Source organism: Lithobates pipiens, unplaced genomic scaffold (assembly GCF_037356315.1).
Source record: "Lithobates pipiens isolate NorthernLeopardFrog02 unplaced genomic scaffold, aLitPip1_a1.2 Scaffold_22, whole genome shotgun sequence".
NCBI lineage: Eukaryota > Metazoa > Chordata > Amphibia > Anura > Ranidae > Lithobates > Lithobates pipiens.
In genome coordinates, this window is record NW_027507784.1 from 45,891,233 (window position 1) to 45,917,705 (window position 26,473).

At 49.3% G+C, this 26,473-nt stretch overlaps 1 protein-coding gene across 3 annotated transcripts in view; it reads left to right on the forward strand.

Annotated features, from left to right (window-relative positions):
- The window catches only part of LOC143923724 (uncharacterized), a 101,371-nt gene that overhangs the window by 33,842 nt on the left and 41,056 nt on the right, over positions 1-26,473 (forward strand). For all 3 annotated transcript variants that reach the window (XM_077447536.1, XM_077447537.1, XM_077447538.1), the window contains exon 6: positions 1,143-1,214. In XM_077447536.1, coding sequence (XP_077303662.1) covers positions 1,143-1,214 — 72 coding nt within the window. The remainder of the gene's footprint in view (positions 1-1,142; positions 1,215-26,473) is intronic.

The following is a 26,473-nucleotide window of genomic DNA, read 5'->3' on the forward strand; positions in this document are numbered from 1 at the left end:
GTAGTTCTGTTTGGTTTGAATTATGTTAAGTTTATATTATACAATTTAAAGGATCCCTATTGCAAACATATTGTTGTCTGGTAACTTTATGGGGTTACCGTATATACTCGAGTATAGGCCGACCCGAATATAAGCCGAGGCCCCCAATTTACCCCCAAAAAAACTGGCAAACTTATTGACTCGTGTATAAGCCGAGGGTGAGACATGCCTGTCCATCCCTGTGTGTGTGTCCGTCCATCCCTGTGTGTCCGTCCATCCCTGTGTGTCCGTCCATCCCTGTGTGTCCGTCCATCCATCCCTGTGTGTGTGTGTGTCCATCCATCCATCCATCCCTGTGTGTGTGTGTCTCCATCCATCCATCCATCCATCCCTGTGTGTGTGTGTCTCCATCCATCCATCCATCCATCCCTGTGTGTGTGTGTCTCCATCCATCCATCCATCCATCCCTGTGTGTGTCTCCATCCGTGTGTGTGTGTGTGTGTGTGTGTGTGTGTGTGTGTGTGTGTGTGTGTGTGTGTGTGTCCAGCCTACCTTTGTCCCGAGCCTCCGTCCCGTGCCTTGCCTCCTTGCCTCCGTCCCGTGCCGTGCCTTGCCTCCTTGCATCCGTCCCGTGTCGTGCCTTGCCTTGCCCCCGTCCCGTCCCGTCCCGTGCCGTGCCGTGCCTTGCCTTGCCTCCGTCCCGTGCCCTCTTCGTCGGCGGCCATTGTAAAATTCAAAAGCTGCGCCGCCGCCTTCGCCTGTGATAGGCGGAACACTGAATTTCCCAGCAGCCTGTGTTCCGCCTATCACAGACGTCGTATCATCCTCGTCCGTAGTACGAGGATGATACGATGTCCGTGATAGGCGGAACACAGGCTGCTGGGAAATTCAGTGTTCCGCCTATCACAGGCGAAGGCGGAGCCGGAGGCGCGGCTTTTGAATAGAATGGCCGCTGTCTGTCTGCTCGACACGCTGATCGAGCGGGCAGACAGCGATGACTCGAGTATAAGCCGAGGGGGGCACTTTCAGCCTCAAAAAAGAGGCTGAAAATCTCGGCTTATACTCGAGTATATACGGTAATATCTGCAATGACAGTATTTAGTATATGAATTTCTTTATTTCACATGCCTTCATTTATATTTTTCTCCACCTTCCTGTCAAAGAAAACCAATCGGCAAATATAACCAGAGGAAACCATCCTGAACATTCAGAGCAACTACTTCCACCAAAGAAAGGTATAGTAGCTTCAGCAACATGATCTCTTATACAAACCGCAACACCCCAGAGAATGGTCAGTTATATAATAATAATAATAATGATAGATTTTATTTATAATGCACTTTACATCAAAAAGATCTCAAAGTGCTACAAGTTAAAATGAACAACTATACGGATAAAACAAACATCTAAAACGATCAAAAAGCTTTGCTAAAAAGAAATGTCTTAAGGCCTTTTTTAAAACATTCAGTAGATTGAGGAGCCCTAAGGATGTCAGGTAGGGCATTCCACAGGCGCGGGGTAGCTGCACAAAAGGCCCTGTCTCCCATTGTCCTTAGTCTAATTCTGGATATTTGAAGAAGATTTGCGGGAGTGGAGTGGAGGGAACGAGTTGTGTTTTGCGAGTTAAGAAGTTCTTTAAGATATGGTGGGGCATGTCCATAAATACATTGATGTGTAAGAAGGGAAACCTTATACTCAATCCGGGCGGAAACAGGAAGCCAATGGAGTGAGTGGAGAAAGGGGGTAATGTGCTCATGTTTCTGTTTCATGTTTATATGGATTGACCTGACAGGAAGCCCAGTGGGCAGCTGATGGCTTACAGCAGGCTGATGTTGTGGCTGCTAATTGCAAAGCATTAATTTCATTTTGTAAATCTGAAAACAGGAAGTGCTCTGCAGGATCTTCAGGTAAGAAACTTTGCAATAAATTCACAAAAAACAATTAGTATTCCCACTTTTGCAGCCAAATTAGAATGGCACTTACTTTATTTTTGTTCTATGTTCTCATTAATATAGCGTATTTTAATAGGAAAAAAAAAAGCTTGCTTTCTTGGAATGTAAACGTGAGTTTGGTGAAAGGTTTCCTCTCCTGGCACAGTTAGTATCCGTTAGGGACACCAGGAGACCAAAAGTGTCCTAATTTTTTAGTTAGCCTATATAAGGGAATTTCTCTTAATTTAATGCATTAGATATATTATTCAAATCCCTAAGACTACGGTACATGCTTCGTTTTACTGAGATGTCTTTATTTCTTTTCCAAATGGAAATAATTGTCTTAAGTTGGCATTTACCAGGATATAGTAATACTGATATGTATTGTAGCGTACTAATTTGTATTATTTTATTTCAGAAAATAAAATATTTTGAAAAAAAAAAAAAAAACTTGCTAGTTACCTTTTTTTTTCAAACTGACAGTTTTATTGATTTTCAAGAAAGGAGGACAAAAATAAGAGAACAAAAAAAAAAGAGAACATAGCATTTCCAAAATGGAGTACAGAAAAATACATGGTACAGTAATGATCATAACATCAGATTTCCAATGCAACAAACATTGCAGCCAAGGGTAAGGCTTATTGCCGGCTCATGAAGCTTGCAGCCCCTGATGGCAGGCTCAGCTACCATATTGTAAGGTGGCTGTAATAGTGTACATCCTGTACAAGAACTCTTTAACAAATAGAAGTAGGAGCAGTAGAGAGGAGAAAAGCTAAGTCAGGAAAAGGAAAGAAAGATAAGAAATAGAGTGATAGAAGGTTAGGACAACCGCCCGCCCCAGGGGTCCAGTACCGCCGCCAAGACATCTCCCTCAGACATCGTTAGTCTCTGTGAGGAGAGAGTTGTGGGTCATAAAGCTGGGGGAGTCTCCAGTAGGACCCAAGGCTCCCATATTCTATTGTGCTTGTCAAGAGTGTCATTTAGGGAGGCTGTCAGGTATTCCATTCTTTTAACATCTCTGATCCTGGTGTGTAACTCGAATAGGGAAGGGGCTCCGTCTGTTTCCACTTTAGGGTCACCAGACAGCGTGCTGCAGTTAACACATGCGATAGTAGTTTCTGTGACACTTTAGAGAAGGAGACAAGTGGTAAGCCTAACAGGAAGACTTTCGGGTCGAAGGGCGCCTCGGCGCCGAAGATGGATCGGAGCAGAGAGTGCACCATCAGCCAGTACGGGAGAAGTAGAGGGCAGGTCCAATAGATATGGAAAAGCGTTCCCCTATCTTTATGGCAATGCCAGCAGAGAGAATCAACCGAAGAATATATGGAGTGGAGCAGGTCCGAGGTCTGGTACCAATAAAATAAGATCTTGTATTGATTCTCCTTATAGAGCGTGCAGATGGAGCTCCTAGAAGCCTGCGACCAAATACGCTGCCATGTGCTTAAGGGTATAGTTTCACCCAGGGCCTGCTCCCACTTACCCATATAGGCATGTCGTGGTCCAGTTGGTGATATGGACACGATCAGGAGCTGATAAGTGCGTGAGATCATACCCTTTATGGGATGAGCCCTCTAAACATATTTTTCGAATTCGGTTAAAGGGGAGAATTGAAGGTTGGCTACCAGGGATTGTGCATAGTGCCGTAGTTGCAGATAACTGAAGAAGGCCTGTTTGGGTAAATTAAAAGTGTTTTGCAGGTCCTGGAAGGATTTTAAAAATCTAGTTCTGGGGTTTATCAGGTGACCATAGTGGAATAGACCTTTTTCCATCCAGAAGTGGGACATCTGTGAGGTCAGGCTATCTTGGATATTAGGCGTGAACAGGAATGAGGTCACTGGAGAGAAGGCAGTAGTAAACAGATACGACAATTTCGCGTGCCGCCATAGCATACGCAGTATGACCATTGGGCCAGGAGCTGCGCCCCCCCCAACTGTTATATCAGAGCTCCAGAGCATGGAGTTCGGGTGGACGGGGGGCTAACAACAGTTTTTCAATTTGCGTCCAGCGGTTAACGGCGTGGAGGGTGTACCAAGAGGCCACAGGGCGCAACTGGGCAGCCAAATAATACTTGGCTAAATTAGGAAACGCGAGGCTGCCTTGAGTGCGGGGGGCGTACAAAACCGATCTGTTGATCTGGTGTCTCTTATAGTTCCAGAAAAAATTTAGGAGATCACCTTGCAGTCTTTTGAAATATGAGGTGGGGACGGGGATGGGTAACGTCTCAAAAAGGTACAGAAGTGTGGGTAGAATGGTGATTTTTAGTGTTGCGAGGCAACCAAGCAGCGTTAACCTCAGAGACTTCCACTTGGCCAGGGAGGCCTTGATAGATGCATACAGTTGGGGAAAGTTGGCTTTATAGAGAGAATCCTAGGTAGGTGTTAAGTGGACCCCCAGGTATTTTAGAGAGGATGTCTTCCACGTGTAATGAAACGTTTGTGAGAGGACCGATAGTGTTTGGGGGGGGTATATTAAGGGAGGGGGCTTCCGTTTTAGAGCTATTGATTTTCTATCCCGATAGGGTGCTATACCTATCCAGTTCTACGTGTAGGTCCGGGAGAGAGATTTGAGGCTGCGTAATAGTGAGGAGAACATCATCAGCGAATAGGGAGATTTTGAAATCTCTGATGAGGACTGGGATCCCGTGAATGTTCGGGTTCTGTCTTATATGGGTCGCTAGGGGTTCGATACACAGGGCCTATAGAAGAGGGGAAAGCGGGCAGCCTTGCCAGGTCCCATTGGAGATCTGGAAGGCAGGGGAAGTGGCAAATTGGGTGCGGCCACTGGCTGAATGGGATGAATACAGGTATGTGATGGCCCTGAGGAAGGGTCCCTCAATGCCCGCCCGTCGGAGCGTTGCGAACAAAAAGGGCCAACTCAGCCTATCAAAGGCCTTTTCTGCTTCCAGACTAAGCAGTAGAGCCTTCAGTCTGGCCCTGTTCGCAACCTCCACAAGGTCAATGACCCTCCGTGTATTGTCCCCTGCTTGGCGAAGGGGAACAAATCCCACTTGGTCTCTGTGTATTAGAGATGGCATGAGGACGTTCAACCTACCGGCCAGTAGTTTCGTAAAGATTTTTAAATCTGTATTGAGCAGTGCAATTGGCCTATAGTTAGAGGGGAGGGTGTGGTCTTTGCCCGCTTTGGGAATTAGCGTAAGGTAGGAAGCTTGCATGTCCCTCGGGATAGGTGTGCGTGAGAGAAATGAGTTGAACAGGGTCGCCATATGGGGTAGTAAATGTGGAAGGAAGGTTTTATAATACTGGTACGGTAGGCCGTCCGGGCCCGGGGCTTTGTCATTCGGTAAAGATTTTACCACGTCCCCTATCTCCTCCTCTGTGATCGGGGAGTTAAGGCTCTTGAGAGCCGCAGAGGAGAGTACAGGGAGGTCACAGTCCATCAAGTAGGAGTGGATATTCTTGGATAGTTCAGGAGAGGGGGGAGTATGTGGGACATTCGGGTCATTGTAAAGGGTGGAGTAATAGTCATGGAATAGTTGGGCGATTTTAGTGGGATGGGACTGGAGAATGCCGTTGGCATCTTTGAGGTGGGCAGGCGAGGAGGTCGCTGCCCGTTCATGAAGTTGTCGGGCTAGGAGTGTGTGTGGCTTGTTGTCTTTATCATAATAGGTCTGCCGAAGCCTGAGCGGAGCCTTCTCTATCTTAGCTAGGTCTATGTCCTTCAGCCAGGCCCTGACACTTATAAGCTCCCTAAGGATGGCCAGGGATGGGGAGGTGAGCAGTCTCGCTTCCAAATGCTTAAGTCTATCTAGGAGAGTTCTACGGGCTGTGTTAGCATTTCTTTTCAAGGCCGAGGAGAGGAATATGCACTGACCGCTAAAGACTGCTTTATGACCCTCCCACAGAGAGGAGATGGAGACCCCAGAGGAGCCATTTTCAGCAAAATACAAATTCAATGTTCGCTCCAGTTCCAATCTGGTAGGACTATGTTTAAGTAGGAAGTCATTTAAGCGCCAGTTGCATGTGCGGAAGGTACCTGGGGAGAGTGTAAGGGAGAGTTTGATGGGGGCATGGTCCGACCATGAGATGGCTTGAATGTGTGAATCCATACAGGCTCTTAAAGTTGGGGCATTAACAAAGAAATAGTCCAGTCGTGAGTGGGATTTATGGGGATGGGAATAGAAGGTAAATTGTTTCGCTGACAGATACATGGTGTGCCAAGTATCAAACAGGGTGTACTTCCTGGTCATCCTGGTCAGTTGGCGGAAGAGGGTAGATTTTCTATCGGTAGTCTTGGGGGTTTTCCCGCACCCCAGGGAGTGTTTGTCTAGACCGGGGGAGTAAGCCAGGTTGAAATCCCCTCCAATAACCAGATATTGGTGGGGAGCCTCAAATAGCCGTTTATACACTTTGGTCAGAAAGGGGACCTGATTAACATTTGGGGCGTAAATGTTGCATAGCGTGATATCAGCACCTTTCCAAGTGCCTCTGAGGATAAGGTAATGCCCCAGTGGGTCTGAGTGTAGGGATTGCAGCTGAAAGGGGGTGCCCCGTTTAAAGAGAATTGCCACCCCTGCTCTCTTGCGAGGGTTAGAGGCTGTGCATATTTGTGGGTAAGGTTTGAGGGCAAAAGCCATGGTGCCCGTCTTGGCAAGATGCGCCTCTTGAATAAAAATAATATCAGCTGCGGACCGCTTAAACTCTCGCAGCACCAGGCTCCGTTTAATATTGGAATTTAGGCCCTTTACGTTAAGTGATAATATGTCAATCATGGTGGATGCGTTATGCGGGGAGGAGGTAGCTTGATGGGGTCCAGGTGATCCCAAGGGCCGCCAAATGCACCCTCGGCACAATCAGAAGCTGGAGAGTTGCGGTCTCGTAAATGGGACCCGAGCCCCAGAGGCAGGAGGCGTCTAGTAGGGTGATGGTGAAAAGAGAAAGAAGAGGAGAGAAGCCAGAAGAGAAAGATAGGAGCCATAAAAATAAAAACATTAGATTCATTACAAAACTAATACCAGATAACCAAGCACAATATAACCCACCTAAAAAAGGCGGTGGGTTGGGGATCTCCGGAGGGCCCCCCCCCCAGCAGGAGGGGCAGAAAAGTCCCAAACAAAGAGACCACAGCAGGGAGCCATCCGGAGAGCCCCTGTGGGGGAGGAAGGCAGACCGGGGGCAGAGGTGGTCCGCTCCAAGGCCTGCCTGCATTTGCAAATATAAGTGCGGAAGAGAGGAAAAAAAAAGGAAAACCTGCACATATCAAGTTGAGTAATCTATACCCACAACAGGGGCTAGGCCCAAGAAAAAAGACAAAAAAAATGTTAACCAACCGATGTAACCATTAACCCAAGGGGTGCAAAATGAAGGGAGGGGGTGGGGGGAAGGTAGGGTGAGAAGGGTGGGGGGGTAGGGAAGAGGGGTAGGGGGAATAGGAAGGCAAAGGAGTAGGGAAGGCAGGGTAGGAAAGTAGGACGGGAAAGTAGGGCGGGAAGGGTAGGGGGATTGGGGAAGGGGGGGAAGGGGAGGGGGAGCTAGTTACCTTTTTTAAGGGGTTCTTACTTGCTTGAAAATCCTTAAGGTAAGGTGACTAGACATCCGCGATTTCTGGGGACAGTCCCCGGATTGAGGACACTGTCCCCGGACCAAGTCTGTCCCTGGTTTTGTCCCCAGATTGGATTTGAACAGGGACTGGGGCAATTTCAAAGACAGTCAATGCAGAATAAAAAAAAATCTGAATTACACACCTCTGCTCCGCCACTCCTACTAGCTTAGGGGGGTGTATTTTTTTCCATTATCTGTGCCCCTTTCTGATGATCATGTGCTGGTCGGAGCGGAGGGACTATTTCTTCAGTTTCGTGCCCATTCAGCTCCGCTCGCATGTTCTTCTGACTTGGCTCAAGTCCTAGCCAGCCGCCTGCCTGCTTATCTCCTTGCATTCCCTGGCGGAGTGATCTTCCTCTGCTCCCCACCCAGTAGTAGCCAGGCCTGGAGAGTTAAGCCGCGTACACACGGGCGGACTGTATGGCCTACTTAGTCCGTCATACAATCCGACGGACAGTCCGTCATACTTTCGAATGAACGGACTTGACCACACACGGCACTTTTTGAGCGGACTAATACGGCGTACTAAGTCCGCCGTACTATCCGCCCTACTTTTGAAATGAACGGACTCGCCCACACACGCGAAGGAAAGTCCGCTCATTTCGAGCGCGTCTCCAGGTAGGCGGGGCCCGCGAAGGAGACGTCGCTGGCCCGCCGCCTGGTATGGACTTAAAGGGGAACACCAACGCCGAAAAAAATCGGCGTGGGAGTCCCCCCCAAGTCCACAACAGACCCTTGTCCAAGCACGCTACCCGGCCGGCCAGGAAAGGGGGGCGAGCGAGCGCCCCCCCCTCCTGAGCCGTACCAGGCCGCGTGCCCTCAACATGGGGGGGTGCCTTCGGGAAGGGGGGGGCGCGTGGCCCCCCCTCCCCAAAGCACCTTGTCCCCATGTTGATGAGGACAAGGGCCTCTTCCCGATAACCCTGGCCGTTGGTTGTCGGGGTCTGCGGGCGGGGGGCTTATCGGAATCCGGGAGCCCCCTTTAATAAGGGGGCCCCCGGATACCGGCCCCCCACCCTATGTGAATGAGTATGGGGTACAATGTACCCCTACCCATTCACCTGTAAAATAAAAGTACAAAAAAAAAACACAACACACGAGATAAAATACTTTATTGCACAGCTCCGGGGGTCTTCCGTCTTTGGGGGTCTTCTCGCCGGACTCCTCCGCTATCTTCTTGTAGCTCTTTTGCTAGCGGAGGAGCCCGGCTTTCTTCCTCGCCGCCGGCCTCTTCTCCCGACTTCGGGGGTCTTGTCCCCCTCTTCGGTTCTCCTGCCGGGCCACCGCGCCTTCTTATAGCTCTTTTACAGGCGGTGGCCCGGTCTTCTGTCGTCGCCGCCACCGCCGCCCGTTCTTCTTCTTCTTCTCCTGGAGATGTTGCCTCGACGATCTCTCCGGCTGGAATGCCAGGGACGCGCTCCGCTGCCACTTATATAGGGACAAGGGGCGGTGTCACATGGCTTTATGTCACATGGGTTGGTGTCACATGGTGACCCCGCCCCCTTACGATGTCATAGTCCCCATGTGACATCAACCCATGTGACCAACCCATGTGACATAAAGCCATGTGACACCGCCCCTTGTCCCTATATAAGTGGCCGCGCAGCGCGGCCCTGGCATTGTGGCTGGAGAGATCGTCGAGGCAACATCTCCAGGAGAAGAAGAAGAAGAAGAAGAAGAACGGGCGGCGGCGGCGGCGACAGAAGACCGGGCCACCGCCTGTAAAAGAGCTAGAAGAAGGCGCGGTGGCCCGGCAGAAGAACCGAAGAGGGGGACAAGACCCCCGAAGTCGGGAGAAGAGGGCGGCGGTGAGGAAGAAAGCCGGACTCCTCCGCTAGCAAAAGAGCTACAAGAAGATAGCGGAGGAGTCCGGCGAGAAGACCCCCGAAGACGGAAGACCCCCGGAGCTGTGCAATAAAGTATTTTATCTCGTGTGTTGTGTTTTTTTTTTGTACTTTTATTTTACAGGTGAATGGGTAGGGGTACATTGTACCCCATACTCATTCACATAGGGTGGGGGGCCGGTATCCGGGGGCCCCCTTATTAAAGGGGGCTCCTGGATTCCGATAAGCCCCCCGCCCGCAGACCCCGACAACCAACGGCCAGGGTTGTCGGGAAGAGGCCCTTGTCCTCATCAACATGGGAACAAGGTGCTTTGGGGTGGGGGGGCCGCGCGCCCCCCCTTCCCCAAGGCACCCCCCATGTTGAGGGCCTGGTACGGCTCAGGAGGGGTAGCCGGCCGGGTAGCGTGCTCGGACAAGGGTCTGTTGTGGACTTGGGGGGGACCCCCACGCCGATTTTTTTCGGCGTTGGGTTTCCCCTTTAAGTCCATACCAGGTGGCGGGGCCAGCGACGTCTCCTTCGCGGGCCCCGCCTACCTGGAGACCCGCTCGAAATGAGCGGACTTTTCTCCGGGCGGGAAAAGTCCGCTCATTTCAAAAGTACGGCGGACTGGCATACACACGGGCGGATTGTCCGCCGAAATGCGAGTACGACGGACAGTATTTCGAACATTCCGAAATACTTAGTCCGCCAGACTGCACGCTGAAAAAGTCCGCTGAAGCCCACACACGAGCGGACTGTCCGCTGAAATGTGTTTCGGCGGACTAAGTAGGCCATACAGTCCGCCCGTGTGTACGCGGCTTAAGACTTGACACGCTGGGAGGCGGGCGGCGATAGACAGAGAGTCGCTGATTGGCGCTATTACCAGTAAAAAAAAAAAATGTCCCAGGATTTCATTTTAAAAATCTGGTCACCTTATCTTAAGGGCTTTTGTAATATTTAGAAGGGGCTGTGATGTAATGTTTAACATAAGTTCACTTGTAGCAACATGTTATATCTATACCTGGGTGCAACATGTAACATGTTACTAAAGTACCCCCCCCCCTCCAATTCCCCATTGTGACAACAGGCAGGGGATCCTCTCCCCACATAGCACATAATTTGTTCACAGAATACTGTGAATGAATGAACTACAAGTACCGTCTGCCAGCGGCAGCACAGCAGACAACTTGTAGTTGGATGCTGGTGAGATGAGCATGCTGGTGAGCACCCTTGTAGTTCATTGATTCTTCCTGCACTTCAGTAACAGTCTACCTGTATAGGAGGTACAGCAGACAGCTGTACTGAGAATCTGCAGGATCCTGGCATTGCATCCCCATCTGCTGATTGTGGGTACAATGCTCTGCAGGCTCTTAAGTAAAACAAGAATAAATGCAAATTTTTACTTTCAAAATGTAACCCTATCTGTACTGTGTGCACAGTTCTTCATTACCAACTGTAAGCTAGATTTGAACACCCTCTGTCCCAACAAAGGGTTATAAATTTAGAGACCGCCCTCCGACACTGTATATTAACAACTTCAATGTCGGTTATGCAATGCGGTACCCATAGCAAATTTCTATAATTTTTTTTTTTCACCAAATTTTTTTCTGTTTCATTTAATCACCTTTGGAAAAAAAGACAGAAAATTTTGAAAAAAAACAAACAAGTTTTTCTTTGTTGCTGTTATGCTTCTCCACATCGATCACATGGTACTGACAATGATCTGTCATCGGCTGTGTCCGACGGACTCGGTGGATGATAGATCATGTTGGACCATGGCCCTGTAGCATGCACGATCCTGGGAGGATGTCACATGAGGTCCTCCCAGGATAACATTGCACCCTCCCTCCTGTCATTTTACAATACGCTGGGCGAGAAGAGGTTAAGGAGGAATAGCTCAGTCTGTGTGGGGACAATGACAACGCAAGAGAAATGACTATGCCTGGTATACACAGCAAAGTTTTTTTTTTCTGTTCAACCCAGCGAGCTGAACAAAAAAAAAAAAAAAAACTGAGGAGCTGACGATGTTAGTACAGTTTTCTCCCTGCTGTGCTATTGTGTTATGGCAGAGAGACCAACCCCCCCTTCCCCCTACAGAACACACTGTTAGCGTTCGCAGCTATTTGTTGCAAGTGCTGATCAGATGCCGATCCACTTCTGGTTTTCCAGAATGCTTGTTCAACAGAAGTCGGTTGTGAGATCGGCTTCTGTCAGACAAGGACCTGTACACATGGGCTGAATGTTGGCTGGTTTATATCCTACCAGCCGATTCTGGCCAATATTCAGCCCGTGTATATGGGGCTTTAGAATTAGCCATGACATCTCCCTTCTTAGAAGCATCTTTTTATTTTCTTTTTTTAAGGTATGCTGCGTGAATGGAAACTTTTAAATTCTCAAATGTGACCGCAACAGTGGCAATACCCTTTAGGAAATCAGTTTTTATGTCTTTCTTACTTCTCCTTCAAGCAATCTGTATATAGCATGATGACAACCATATTGAAAAACAGATTTGGGTTTATGTAGACTTTAGCTGTGTTAGATAAAGCTAAGGTCACAATCCTGACTCAGGTGTCTGGCAGAAATGTGTAGATATTTTTGTTTAGTTTTCATCACTGAAAATATGCAGCTGACAAAAACTATGACAAAAATATTTTCATTGACAAAATGAACACTGCCAGAAAGCAGGGGGGCACAGATACCGATTCTCCTGCAGTGCAGCCGGAGGGAGAAAGAGGGGAGAAGCCAGCAGCACTGCAGGGGGAATCACAAAAGGAGAAATAGGGCAATACAGCCATCCCTCCTGCTTAGAAAATGCCTGGGCCCCACTTTTGAACTGATAGGGTCCAGGTCAGGTTCAGCTGGGCTGGCTGTACTGGCTTATCAGCAGCCCCCTACTTACATCAGAGTCCCCAGAGAGCCTCCCCTTACATCAGAGTCCCCGGAGAGCCTCCCCTTACATCAGAGTCCCCAGAGAGCCTCCCCTTCCATCAAAGTCCCCAAAGAGCCTCCCCTTACATCAGAGAGCCTCCCCTTACATCAGAGAGCCTCCCCTTACATCAAAGAGCCTCCCCCTTGCACCAGGGTCCCCAGAGAGCATCCGACTTGCATCAGGGTCCCCAGAGAGCCTCCGACTTGCATCAGGGTCCCCAGAGAGCCTCCGACTTGCATCAGGGTCCCCAGAGAGCCTCCGACTTGCATCAGGGTCCCCAGAGAGCCTCCGACTTGCATCAGGGTCCCCAGAGAGCCTCCGACTTGCATCAGGGTCCCCAGAGAGCCGACTCCACTAAAATCAGGGTTCCCCAGAGCCCCCCACTAAAATCTGGAGTCCCCAGAGAGTCGCTCCATACATCAGGGCCCCCAGAGATGCCCCACTTACCTCAGAGTCCCCAGAGAGCCGCTCCTTACATCAGGGTCACCAGAGAGAGGGCGAGCAGCAGAGAGATGATGTAATCTCTCTGCTGCCCACGGCTGCACAGTGAGGGTGGAACATCAGTGATGCAGGGTGGGAGGTGAGAGCTCTCTGCGCTCTCGCTTGCCCGGCTCTCCTGTGCTGCCTGCCACAAGGCTGCAGAGAGGCCACAGCCTGGTAGTGGGCCATGGCCCTGTGGTTGGGGACCCCTGGACTTGGTGCTATGGGCCCCAGATTCGGGGCTATAGCCCCAAAAGTCACCATTTGGCGACCCCACTGGTGTTCATTCAGGAGAGGAAGGACACATTTACCAGCCCCCTGCTTTTCATCCCGAAACATATACCCCTGTGTGCCTGCAGCAGCTGCCAGCAAGAGAGAAGAGGGGAGGAGGGGGGACCATACGGGGCCCCAGGTAGCAGTGTTAAATTTGGCATTCAATTTAGATTTAGTCATGTTCTTTTGACTAAAATGCCATTTTAGTTGTATTTTAGTCAATTAAATCTGTTACATTTTAGCCAACTAAAATTGAATGGGTTTAGTCAAATTGTAATGCATTATTTAAGCATTTCTCTAGAATTGCCAAACTAATTCTTTACGCCTGGAGTAAGACCCCTTTCACACTGGAGGCGTTTTTCAGGCTCTTTAGCACTAAAAATAGCACCTGTAAAACGACCTGAAAAAACGTCTCTCATGCCACCCCAATGTGAAAGCCCGAGTGCTTTCACACTTGGGTGCCGCGCTGGCAGGATATAAAAAAAAAAAGTCCTGCAAGCAGCATCTTTGAGGCGGTGTATACACCACTCCTCCACTGCCTCTGCCCATTGAAATGAATTGATATCGCTGCCAAAGCGCCCGCAAATTGATTAGGCAGCGGTGTTTTTTGGGCGCAATTAACAGTTTCTTTGTCTGCTAGCGGGGGTGAAAAACGCCCCACTAGCGGCCGGATTGCATCTTAAAACGACGGTAAAGCGCCACTAAAACTAGCATCGCTTTACCACTAACGCGGCTCAATGTGAAAGGGCTCTTAAAGTCTAATAACATATTATTTATTTACAGACAGATTCAGTCATTGTGATATATAACGTCTTTATGAATAAAATCAACTTTCATAAACAAACAAAAATATTGCCTTTTGACAAACAGAAGTGCAACTTTAAAATATAAAAAAACAAAAACATTGTAAACTCTTTACCTGAATATATTACCAACATTAAATATTAAGGAAAAAAAATAAGAAAAGCCTTCTTATTGTTTGTTTTTCTTTCATTAGCTTAGTAGATGTCCCCTACATATTCTTATGTGGTATGCACTAGTGCAATACATGTTCAAACATGTATAGAATTCTGATTTAGAAAAGGCCAGTAGGGGGCACCAACGAGCCTGTGTGAATGAGTGCAATTGTATAGGAAAGCGAAAGGATTGATGGGAGTCTGCGTCTCTCAGCCAATACAGTTTGCCAATAGAGTCAAGGAGCTGGGGCTTACAGACAGACGGAGCTCCGAAGAAAGTGAATGTTCAGGTGGGTAAATGTCCCTACCTCACATTTTTAGTAAAATAGTTTGTAAGGTTATATTCAAAAAGCCCATAGTCCATAGTCTGGATCACCTTGATCCCATATATCAGAACATTAGCGAAGCTTGAGAAGGACAATCCTTTCTAATATTTCGAAGATCAATATAAATATATCTAATCACCTATTCAACAAAAACACCTATACTTAAGTAACCATTATTTCACTTGGGCAAGAATCTGCCCAAAGGCAAAACAAAATAGACGATAAAAAGAAAAAAAAAGGAAAGGAAATATGTTTTTCCGTTTTTAAACTTTGAACTTTTTTAAAAGTTTTCTTCAATTGACTTAATTAAAATTGTATTTCTCATTCATTCATTGACAGACACGGCCTGCTTTATTCAGAACGGTAGAGTTATACGATCTCCGCAGGAGTAGGACTAGGCAGAACAAAAAAAAACAACCCCTGGCTAGTGATGGACGAACTTCCGACAGGACGTTTCGCGAACACGGCCAAAAGGCGAATCTTAAAAACATCCAGGTCATATTTTAAGCCACAAAATACTTACTAGCTGTGCACACATAGTCCCACAACATGGACACTGACATAACAAAAGTATTAAAGAGGGATTCCACCTAAAAAAAAAAAATATTAAAAGCCAGCAGCTATAAATACTACAGCTGCTGACTTTTAATAAATGGACACTTACCTGTCCCGGGTTCCAGCGATGCCGGCAGCCGAAGCCGATCGATCGCTCGGCTCTCGGCTGCTGCCGTCACCATTCTAGGTGAGGGAATCAGGAAGTGAAGCGAATTCCCAATAGGAATTGTCCGCGCTGTCACTGGGACCCGTGTGTGTCCCAGCAGACAGCGAGGCAGGACAGGAAATGGCGTAGACTCCCACGGGAGTCTATGCCCGGAAGTGGGTGTAAATACCTGTCTTTGACAGGTATCTCCACCCCCCTCCCCCCTGCAAGGTGGCAATTGTGACACCGGAGGGGGGGAGGGTTCCGATCAGCAGAAGTTCCACTTTAGGGTGGAACCCTGCTTTAAGTGAATCTGGGATCAACAACGACAAGCATTCTTTTTTTATCTGTGAAATTTTGACAATTCAGGAGCGCATGAAGGCCATGGAGGAGAGTCAAGGTAAGGCCAGGCTATGAAGGGGGTGCAGGAGATGATCAGTGCCACAGTCAGGGCAGCGCAGTCCTGTGCCAGTGTCCCAGTGTGCCAACCTGTGCTTGAGCCCCTCCCTCTGCCCGGCCCTTACCCCCACCTATGCAGGGCTCCACTGAGGTGGTCCGGATGTTCCAGTCCAGTGCTGATCCTCAGCCATAGTGCTGGCACTGCCTGCTGATTGGCTTCTCCGCTGCTATCTCCCTCACTGACACCAGCCCTGAGATTGAACACTGACACCAGCACCGTGATAGAGACTGAGCACTGACACCAGCACCGAGATAGAGAGCACTGACACCAGCACCGTGATAGAGAGCACTGAATCCAGCACCGTGATAGAGAGCACTGACACCATCACCGAGCTAGAGAGCACTGACACCAGCACCATGATAGAGAGCACTGACACCAGCACCGTGATAGAGAGCACTGAGACCACACCAGCACGAGATAGAGAGCACTGACACCACACCAGCACCGAGATAGAGAAAGAGCACTGACACCAGCACTGAGATAGAGAGAGAGCGCTGACACCAGCACCGTGATAGAGAGCACTGAATCCAGCATCGTAATAGAGAGCACTGACACCATCACCGAGCTAGAGAGCACTGACACCAGCACCATGATAGAGAGCACTGACACCACACCAGCACCGAGATAGAGAGAGAGCACTGGCACCAGCACCGAGATAGAGAGCACTGACAGCAGCACTGATACCAGCAACTTGCTGCGGGACCCAAAAATATGACACCGCTCAACCTCTTTAAACAGGAGGGTACGGGCATATAGTACGGTGTGCTTTTTTTGTACAAGGAAGTGAGCCAAAGGTAGAAAAAAGGTATGTGTGCTCGATTAAATAAATAGTTTATAGAGTTATTCATATACATGGTCTACTGGTCACATGTGTTGAATTCCCCCGAGATCCATGCCTCATTCATTTTTATAAATGTGAGGTAGTCAACACTGTCGTGAGCTAGGCGAGTGCGCTTATTGGTCACGATTCCCCCTGCTGCGCTGAATGTGCTTTCGCACAGGACACTGGATGAGGGGCAAGCCAACAGTCCCATTGCAAATTGGGCAAGCTCTGGCCAGAGGTCAAGCCTGCCCACCCAGTAGTCCAGGGGTTAATCACTTCTCAGAGCGTCCACATCGTTTGTTCACCTGATGTAGTCGGACACCTGTCGGTATAGGCGTTCCCTGATGCTGGATCCGGATGACACCTGTCGATGGGTTGGCTGAAAGAATGACCTCATATCAGAAGTCACCAACACATCTTCAAACCGCCCTCTTCTTGCACGCGCTATTGGATTGGTACCTGCAACTCTTTCTCTGGTAGTGGGAATTCCTCTTCTGCCAGCGCACGCAAAAGCAGAATGTATAATTTCTCAAAGCAAGGCCTGTAAGTGCTCGATTCTGACAGCCCTCTGTGACGGTGGTAACATTTCCGCCATTTTGTGTTTGTACCAGAGGTCTGAGTACATTACCACCCAGTACTGGTCCTTGACCTTTATGCTTTTTATACGGGGGTCCCTGTAAAAACACTGGAGCATGAAGGCCCCTATTTGCACTAAACTGGAAGCGGTGTGGTGGCCTGATTCCTGCTCATCATCCAGGATAATGTCATCCTCCTCGTTCTCCTCTCCCCATCCACGCACAACAACAGGGATCCCAGAAAGGTTTAAGGCATGCTCTTTTTGCTCCTCCTCATCTGCCCCGGCACCATCCTCCTCTGACTCCTCTTCAGACTCCTGTTGTTGACTTGTCTCAGATAGAGTAGCCCCCCTTGGGAATTCATCCAGAATTGTGACTTCCTCATCTTCCTGCTCCTGCTCCTCCATGGCTTGATCAATGACACAATGCAATGCACGCTCCATAAAGAAGGCATAAGGTACGATGTCACTGATGGCACCATGGCTGCGACTGACCAGTTTGGTGATCTCATCAAATGGCCACAGAAGTCTGCATGCATCGCACATGAGCAGCCACTGGAGTGGTGAAAAAAACCAAGCTCCCAGAACCTGTTCTGCTGCAGAGTTCGTACAGGTAGTCGTTAACTGCACGTTTCTGCTGGAGCAGCCTATCAAGCATATAGAAGGTTGAGTTCCATCGCGTTGGGCAATTGCAAATAAGACATCTGACCAGCAGATTGTGTCGCCGCTGAATGTCAGCAAGGCGAGCCATGGCCGTGAAAGATCTTCTGAAATGGCCCGAGATTTTCCTTGCCTGCCGCAAGATGTCCTGGACCCCAGGGTATTTGACAACGAATCGCTGAACGACCAAGTTTAAGACGTGTGCCATGCATGGCACGTGTGTAATTTTGCCCTATTTCAATGCGCTAAGCAGATTGGCACCATTATCACACACCACTTTACCAACTGTCAAATTGAGAGGTGTTAGCCACTGATCTGCCTGTGAACGCAAAGCTGAAAGGAGTGCAGGGCCAGTGTGGCTCTTGGCTTCCAGGCACAACAGACGCAGCACAGCATGGCAACGTCTCACCTGGCATGTCGAATAGGTTCTGGGGATCTTGGGCGGCGCAGCGGAAGAGACGCTAGCAGCGGAAAAGGAGGAGACAGCCGAGGAGGAGAGGGAGGAGGATGGAGTAGGAGGAGGAGAAGAAGAGCCAGGCCTGCATGCAATCCATGGTGGTAAAACCAAATCTACACGGGTTACATGCTTGACAGCCATCAGAAGGTTCACCCAGTGGGCAGTAAAAGTTATATACCTTCCCTGCCCGTGTTTGCTAGACCACGTGTCTGTGGTCAGATGTATCTTGGCACCGACACTGTGTGCCAGAGATACATTCACTTGCCGCTGAACATGGCCATATAGCTCTGGGATGCCCTTTTGTGAGAAATACTTCCTTCCTGGGACCTTCCATTGTGGTGTTCCAATGGCCACAAATTTTCTAAAGGCCTCCGAGTCCACCAGTTTATATGGCAGTAGTTGGCGGGCTATCAGTTCTGACAAGCCAGCCGTCAATCGTTGGGAAAGAGGGTTATCCGGCGTCATCATTTTTTTATACTCGAACATTTGGCCCACGGAAGCCTGCCTTTTTCCAGAAAAATGTGAGAACGGCATGATGAAAGGTGGAGTGGAGGAAAATTGTGAGGAGAGAGGAGAAGGAGAAGTAGAAGACGAGGCTGGACGGTGAGAGCCTGGAGTGTGGCTTTATGGGTTCCATTGCTCCACTGGGCTCGGTGATGGCAGCTCATGTGCCTTCTTAAGGCGGTCATCTCTAGGTGAGTGTTGGGCTTACCACGACTTATGCGTTGACTGCAAAGGCTGCAGATGGCAACACTATTGTCAGCAGCAGACACGTTAAAAAAAGCCCACACTGCGGAGCCATGTAACGACGTCCTGGGAGAGCCAGATGTGACCGTACATGGTTGATGCCTCACTCCTGATACATTAGCAGTCTGCTTTGTCCCTCCTGTGCAAGCTAACTTCCGCCTGCTTCTCCTCCCTATCTGCTGGTCCATATCTCCCTCTGAACTCCCCTCCTCTTCCTCTCTTGTGGGCACCCACGTGACATCACTAGACATGTCATTATCGATGTCACCTTCCCCACCGCTATAATTAGAGATCTCAGAGTAGGCAGCAACACTGGGAACCAACCTCCTCCTTGGGCTGATCTGGGTACTGTCGGCAGACTGCTGAGTGGTGGTTGTTGCTACCTCCTCTTCCTGATCCAATGTCAAGAGTGGCTGCGCATCTGCAATGTCTTGTGGTGGATCGGAAAATAATTCCTGTGACTCAAGAAAAGGGTGTATGGTGGTGGTGGTGGTGTTGGTGGTAGTGTCTTTGGGGGTGCACACAGCAGAGAGTGAAGAAGAGGGTGCAGATCGAGAGGATGAGGAGGGTGCAGAAGAGTAAGGCTGAGTAGCCACTCAACCAAGTCTGGTGTGTTCTTTGACGTAATCGCACGCATCTTCTGCAATTTGCCACTTTGGCTCAAGCCTGTTGCTCCTGCCCTACCCTTACCACCCCTGCGGAAGGGCCTGCCTCTTCCTCTGCCTGTCATTTTTTAAATGACCCTGTGACAAAAGTCTCTAGAGAAGTCCAGTATGTATGTGGAAGAAGGTATATAACACCCCGCTTCAATCTGTCGTTTTTGGGGGCCACTGGTCTATCACACCAGTTATAATACTTTTTTTTTAATTGCGTTTGTCACTCTTTGTAGTATCGCTGCAGAACCGCTCAGCAGTCACAATGCTGCACAGTGGAAATGCACTATACTATGCTTTCTATATGCACAAGTATTTTATACGTGTATTACACCCCTATATACTGCACACCAAATAGTACATCTATACCAGTCCATAAAAGGACCTTTGTGGATCTAATAGTAGCTAGCTAGTAGCTAGTGAATTGCAGACTGTCCCTGCTCCAAAAGCCAAACTGTCTCTCCCTACACTGAGAAACAACAGCTGCAGAATCGGTCAGCAGCACTGCATGCAGTGCACTATAATATGCTTTCTATATTTGAAAGAAAGTATATTATACGTGTACAACCCTATATACTGTACACCTATAAAAAGGACCTTTGTGGACCTAGTAGCTAGTGATTTGCAGACTGTCCCTGCTCCAAACACCAAACTGTCCCCCAGTCCCTACACTGATAAAAGACAGCTGCAGAATCGGTCAGCACTCAGCTCAGCAGCACAGCAGTCAAGTATAATATGCTTCCTATATTTGAAAGAAAGTATATTATACGTGTACAACCCTATATACTGTACACCTATACCAGTCCTTAAAAGGACCTTTGTGGACCTAGTAGCTAGTGATTTGCAGACTGTCCCTGCTCCAAACACCAAACTATCCCTCAGTCCCTACACTAATAAAAGACAGCTGCAGAATCGGGCAGCAATCAGCTCATCAGTACAGCAGTCAAGTATAATATGCTTTCTATATTTGAAAGAAAGTAAGTATATTATACGTGTACAACCTTATATACTGTACACCTATACCAGTCCTTGAAAGGACCTTTGTGGACCTAGTAGCTAGTGATTTGCAGACTGTGCCTCGGTCCCTACATTGCTAAAAGACAGCTGCAGAATCGGTCAGCACTCAGCTCAGCAGTCAAGTAAAATGGGCTTTCTATATTTGAAAGAAAGTATAATTATACGTGTACAACCCAGTATATAAGTGACATAGCCCCACTGGACAGGGGCTGGCCCTGCAAGTTAAACGTCTTGCGAGGTCGCATGCGACCGGGTCTCGGCCTGTGTCGCAGCGTACCTCATGGCCGACAGCTCCCCCCATTTCAGTGGCGAGGAGGATCTGTCCTGGAGTGTTACCCGCGCTTTCCACTGGGGAGGTAAGTAAGGGGTCCCCTCCTCTCCATCCCCGGAGTGGTGTGGGGTGCGGGTACTCCCTGGGGTGGTCAGTCCCTCCAGGGGTCTCCTCCACCCCCTCCCCCCATCCCCGGTGAGGCCCAGGCTCCTGGCCTAGGGGCTTTGGGACATAGTTCCCCTTCAGGTTGTTACTGGGGGGGGCATCTAGGGTTGGGCCTGGGAGGTGAGTGGCTGTAATTTGCAGCCTACCAGCTGAGGGGCTGCTCTCGTCGCCGGCAGCCAAAAAATTTAGGCCACGGCTTTGTGGCCTACCGCAGTCACGGCCGGCGGCTGAAAATTTAGGCCACGGCTTGGAGGTCCAAAAGCCTACCGACTGGCTGTCTGTTCCGTGGGCCACGCATTTGCTGTCTACTGGGATGCTTTTTTGTACCTATTGGGCCACGGCTTCTGTGGCCTCCTGGATTGGGACCCAGGTATATGCCCCCTGTGAGTGGCTCCGGAATGTGTCCCCCCGTATTTGCCCCCTGTGAGGGGCTCTGTTTTGTACCCCATGTAAAGGGCCCTTGGACTGTGAGGGTCATCCCATATGTGGACCTCGGGCAGGGGTGTTCCAGTTGGTGGCCCCCTCCCCCTGTTTTTTTTGTGATAGCGCTTGGGCATATTGCCTAGTATATGGCACCCCTGCCCTCCCCTCCTCCCTCTGTCTCCTATCTGGCTCTGAGGACATGGCCCACCTTGCGGGGTGGTGGCCACGCTCCCTATCTTGTTAGGGAGTGAGGATGACTGCAGTAGGGCATGTTATCACACTTATTACATCTGTGCAGGAACCTTTCAAGATGGGGGATGCAGCAGAGAGCCGATACCTCATAAGCAGTCCTGCGCGGCAAAAGCGTTCCCTTTTCCCTCTTTTGTCCTTGAAAATTTTGAGGGTCAACAGCGCATCTGTGTTTCTAAAACAAAAAAAAAATGCTTGCTGTGAGGTACCCATTTGGGAATTCCCCTGCCTTTGCTTCATTGCCGGACCGATGGCATAGACACTGCAGTATGTCAGCCACGCCTTGGCCGTAGTTCCCCTGGTTGCTGAGCTTCTAAGGTCTCCTGAGTGGTGCTTAGACAGGTATTTTGGGGGCTACCCTGAATGTCAATACTTTCAATGGGCATCTACTGCCAGACCGCTTGCTGTTCTCCACGGGGGAGGGGGGGATGTGCAAACTCCATTGCTGCAGAGTGCTTGTCATGGTTCCCATGTCCGGACCGCTTGAGATCCGCGCTATAGCCGAATGACGGCTACAGGGCGGACCTGCTTTGCCGGAACTACGTCTATTGACGTCGTCCCGTGCACAAGCGGCCTGAGGGGCACACACGGCGCGCTCTGTGATCAGCGAGTCTATGAGACTCGCCTGATCACAGATCGGAGCAAGGGATCGATCCCGACCCCTTACCACATGATCAGCTGTCAGCCAATGACAGCTGATCATGTGATCACAACAGAGCCGGTAATTGGCTATTTTTCCTCCTCGTGCTGATAGCGCGAGGAGAAAAAAAAAAGCTGATCACCAGCAGCCGTGAGAGGGACTTCAGTCCCGATCACGGCGAGCTGGGGCCAAGTCGTCAGTGCCCACCTGCCCCCTACCAGTGCCCCCTAATTATAGTAAAAGTGCCACCCATCAGTACCACCCCTTAGAGCACATAGTGCCACCCATTAGTGCCCATAGTGCCACCCATCAGTGCCCACAGTGCCACCCATCAGTGCCAACAGTGCCACCTATCAGTGCCCACAATCTGCCTCAACAACAGTGCTGCACCTCATATGCCACATATCCGTGCCCATCAGTGTCATCTACCAGTGCCCATCAGTGCCGCCCATCAGTGCCCATCTGTGCCACCCATCCGTGCCACCCATCCGTGCCATCTTATCTGTGCCCATCTTTGCCCATCATTGCCGCCTTATCTGTGCCTATCAGTACTGCCTTATCTGTGCCTATTGGTGCCACCTTAACCGTGCCTATCAGTGCCCACCAGTGCAGCCTATCAGTGCCCACCAGTGCCGCCTCATCAGCGCATTTCAATGAAGGAGAAAAATGACCTGTTAGCAAAATTTTATAACAAACTATTAAACATGATTTTTTTTTGCATTTTTTTTTTGTTTGATTAGCAAAAAATAAAACTCCGAGCTGTAATTAAATACCACCAAAAGAAAGCTCTATTTGTGGGAAAAAAATTATAAAAATTTCATTTGGGTACAGTGTTGTATGACCGTGCAATTGTCATTCAAAGTGCATCAGCGCTGAAAGCTGAAAATTGGTCTGGGCAGGAGGGGGGTTTAAGCGCCCAGTAAGCAAGTGGTTAAGGCCCTGACCTGCCTTGTGTGGGTACAGAAGGTCAGGATGGAGTTCATTAGCACGGCAGTAGCACTTGTTCATCATGGGGATCTTCTGGTTTCTATCGACATCACGAATGCTTGTTTACGCATTCCGTCATGTGCCCGAATCCAGCAGTTCCTCCATTTTGCTGTGGGTGCGGCGCATGATCATCACACAGTCTGGCCACCACTGCTTGGGAGTTCAGGTGTTGGCCCCGGATTGGGCGGGGTTGCATCTTTGGGGTTTTGCGGTCCTGGCTGCCTGGACGATCTTCTTCTGCCACTCCTTGGCTACCCCAAAGGGCAATGTAGTTTCTATACAGACCTTGACTGATTTCAGTAGGCATCTATACTATCTGAAGTCTGCTTGGGCCCTTCCAGAAACGTTGGATTATCTAAGCCCGAGCTTCAGCTCTGGCCAGCGTGTTTTCTTCTCTTGGACAAATTCCAGAAGTTGCATGCTGTGTTTTTAATTTTTCTGTCCAGCAGGTAGGCCCTATGCGGACCTGTGTGTGGGTGTTGGGTCTGAGAGTTTCTACCTTTTTGAAACAATTCCATTTGTGCAGTTCCATACAAGCTCCCTTCGGGGAGATCCTGGCATGAGACAAATGCCCGAGGTCTCGGGACAATCGGACTCGGCTGAGTTAGGAAACCAGGGTTCCCTGGTCTGGTGGCTCGCTCTCCGGTTCTTTGGCGGGTTAAATCCTTCCTCCCATTGTATTAAACAGGGTGACCACCAATGCTAGTCGGTCTGGGTAGGATGTCCTGGGACTGAGCTCTGCTCAAGGTCATTGTACGCTGGTGGAATCCGGACTACCAGGTAATATCCTAGAACTTCAAGCGATCAGGCTAAGTCTGGATCATGGACAGATCGACTTCGGGGGCTCCCGGTATGGTTCTATTCGGACAAGGCAACCACGATTGGTCAAATAGGATGTGGCAGCCCTGGCGCTTTTCCGGCGTATGCATTCTAGTAGTGTAATGCTGACAGGCAGATACCTCAGTTGGTGAGGGACGAATAGGCCCTTTACTGGGCCGTGTTTGTTCATGTTTGTTCCCACTGGGACACTCATGAGGTAGTTCTCTTGGTGTCCTGGTTCAAATGGATGGTACCAAGGTTTCTGGTAAGGTCACGGGTTGCTCTGGCAGCTCTGGTGGCCCATGGGGCTAGTGATGTTTCCCTATGCCTTTCCTCCTCTCCAGCTTCTGTTGTGGCTTTTACACAGGATCACAGCTGTGGGGTTCATTCTATTATCCCCGGATGGTCCAGTCGGTCTGCGTAAGCCTGATCACCGGCGTTCCTTGTCAATTGCCTCTCAGGGAGGATCTATGGTCCCAGGGCCGTGCTTCCATCCTGCCTTAGAGTCACTGGTTTTAACGGCGTGGTTGTGTTGAGCCAGGTGCGGCAGTTCCGACACTGTTGATGGCTAGGGAGTCCATCTTTTAGGAGGTTTTAACCTCCGGGTGTGGAGAGCGCATATATCCTGGTGTGAAGCACCAGGCATTCATCCTTGTTCTTTCTAGCTGGCTCCAATTCCAACCCCCATTTACGGGGGGGGTTAGCAGGGATGCGCCTCGAGTACCATTGAGGGCCAGGTGTCAGCCTGGTGGTCTTCTTCAGCATCCCCTGTTCTTGCGCTCCCTGGTGCTTAGCTTTATTCAAGGGGTTAGACGTCTGTTTCCACCGGTGCAATTTTTTTCTACCGTCGTGGGATCTGAACTTGGTGTTTTCGGTTCTCCAGGAGCCGCGCTTTCTCCCTCTCTCAAAATATCAGGAGATTCCACTGCTTACTCTGTCTCGGAAGGTGGCCTCTTGGTGGTTTTCACCTCTGCTCACAGGGTGTCAAAAAGGGTGACGTTAACTTCTCGTTCACCTTACCCAGGTTTAGGCGGTGCTTCGCCCTTTTCTATAGTTCCGTCCCTGGGTTTCCATTTGAAAAGGACATTGTGTTTCTTTTGTTGTGTCCCTGGCAACACATCCCAAGGAATTTGCTGTATCTGCCTGGGATGTGGTTTGGGGCATTTGGTTGTATTTGCCAACCACTGAGTCTTTTGGAGGTCAGGCTCTCTGTACTCACCAAGAAAGGGGCTGTTTGTTTCTTCTGCGACCTTCTTCTACATGGATCAGACATGACTCTGGGGCTATTCTGTCAGGAATTGGGTTCCTGTTTTCCCTGTTACGGCTCATTCTTCTCGGGTGCCTAGTGCGTCTTGGACCCTCTGTCTTCAGGCATTTGTGGCGCATTTTTCACAAGTTCTACAAAGTGGATGGGTTGGCATCTGCGGGTGCCTTTTTGGCTGCAAGCTTTTTGCAGGCTGCTGTTAAGAGGGTCAAATCCCTCTTGAAGGGGTATCGTTCAGGTTGGGTTCCAGCTTGTCCTGTATGAAGCTTCTGTACTCTGGTTGGCTTTTGTGTTAAGCTTGGGATTTTTCGCTGTCCCACCCCTCATGTTCAGCACTGCTTTGGGACGTCCCTACTGTTCTGAATAAAGAAAGCTGTGTCTGTCAATGAACAAAACTTACCGTAAAATCTGTTTCTCTGAGTTCATTGACAGACACAGCATCCACCCCTCTATGGAGTTTTTTGATACTTCTAATAATGCTTGCTACTAAACTGAATACCTAGAGCAGGAAGGGGATTATATACTGACGGAGGACAGCCCAGCCAGGGGTTGTTTTTTTTTCTGCCTAGTCCTACTCATGCGGAGATGATATAACCCTACCGTTCTGAATAAAGAAGGCTGTGTCTGTCAATGAACTCAGAGAAACAGATTCTACAGCAAGTGTTTTGTTTTCATCACTGAAAATATGCAGCTGACAAAAAATATGACAAAAATATTTTCATTGACAAAATGAACATTGCCAGACAGCAGGGGGGCACAAATCGCAAAAGGAGATATAGGGCAAAACAGCCGTCCCTCCTGCTCGCCAAATGCCTGGGCCCCACTTTTGAACTGATGGGGCCCGGGTCAGGTTCAGCAGGGCTGGCTGTACTGCCCATTCAGTAACCCTGTGGATGTAACCTCCTTTCTTTAATTTTCTTTAACTGGTTGCTAGGGATGAGCCGAACACCCCCCTGTTCGGTTCGCACCAGAACCTGCGAACAGACCTAAACTTCGTGTGAACTTTAGAACCCTATTAAAGTCTATGGGACTCGAACGTTCACAATCTAAAGTGCTCATTTTAAAGGGTAATATGTAGGTTACTGTCCTAAAAAGTGTTTGGGGACCCGGGTCCTGCCCCAGGGGACATGGATCAATGCAAAAAGAAGTTTTAAAAACGGCCGTTTTTTCAGGAGCAGTGATTTTAATAATGATTAAAGTGAAACAATAAAAGTGTAATATTCCTTTAAATTTCGTAGCTGGGGGGTATCTATAGTATGCCTGTGAAGGGGCGCATGTTTCTGGTGCTTAGAACTCTCCCTGCACAAA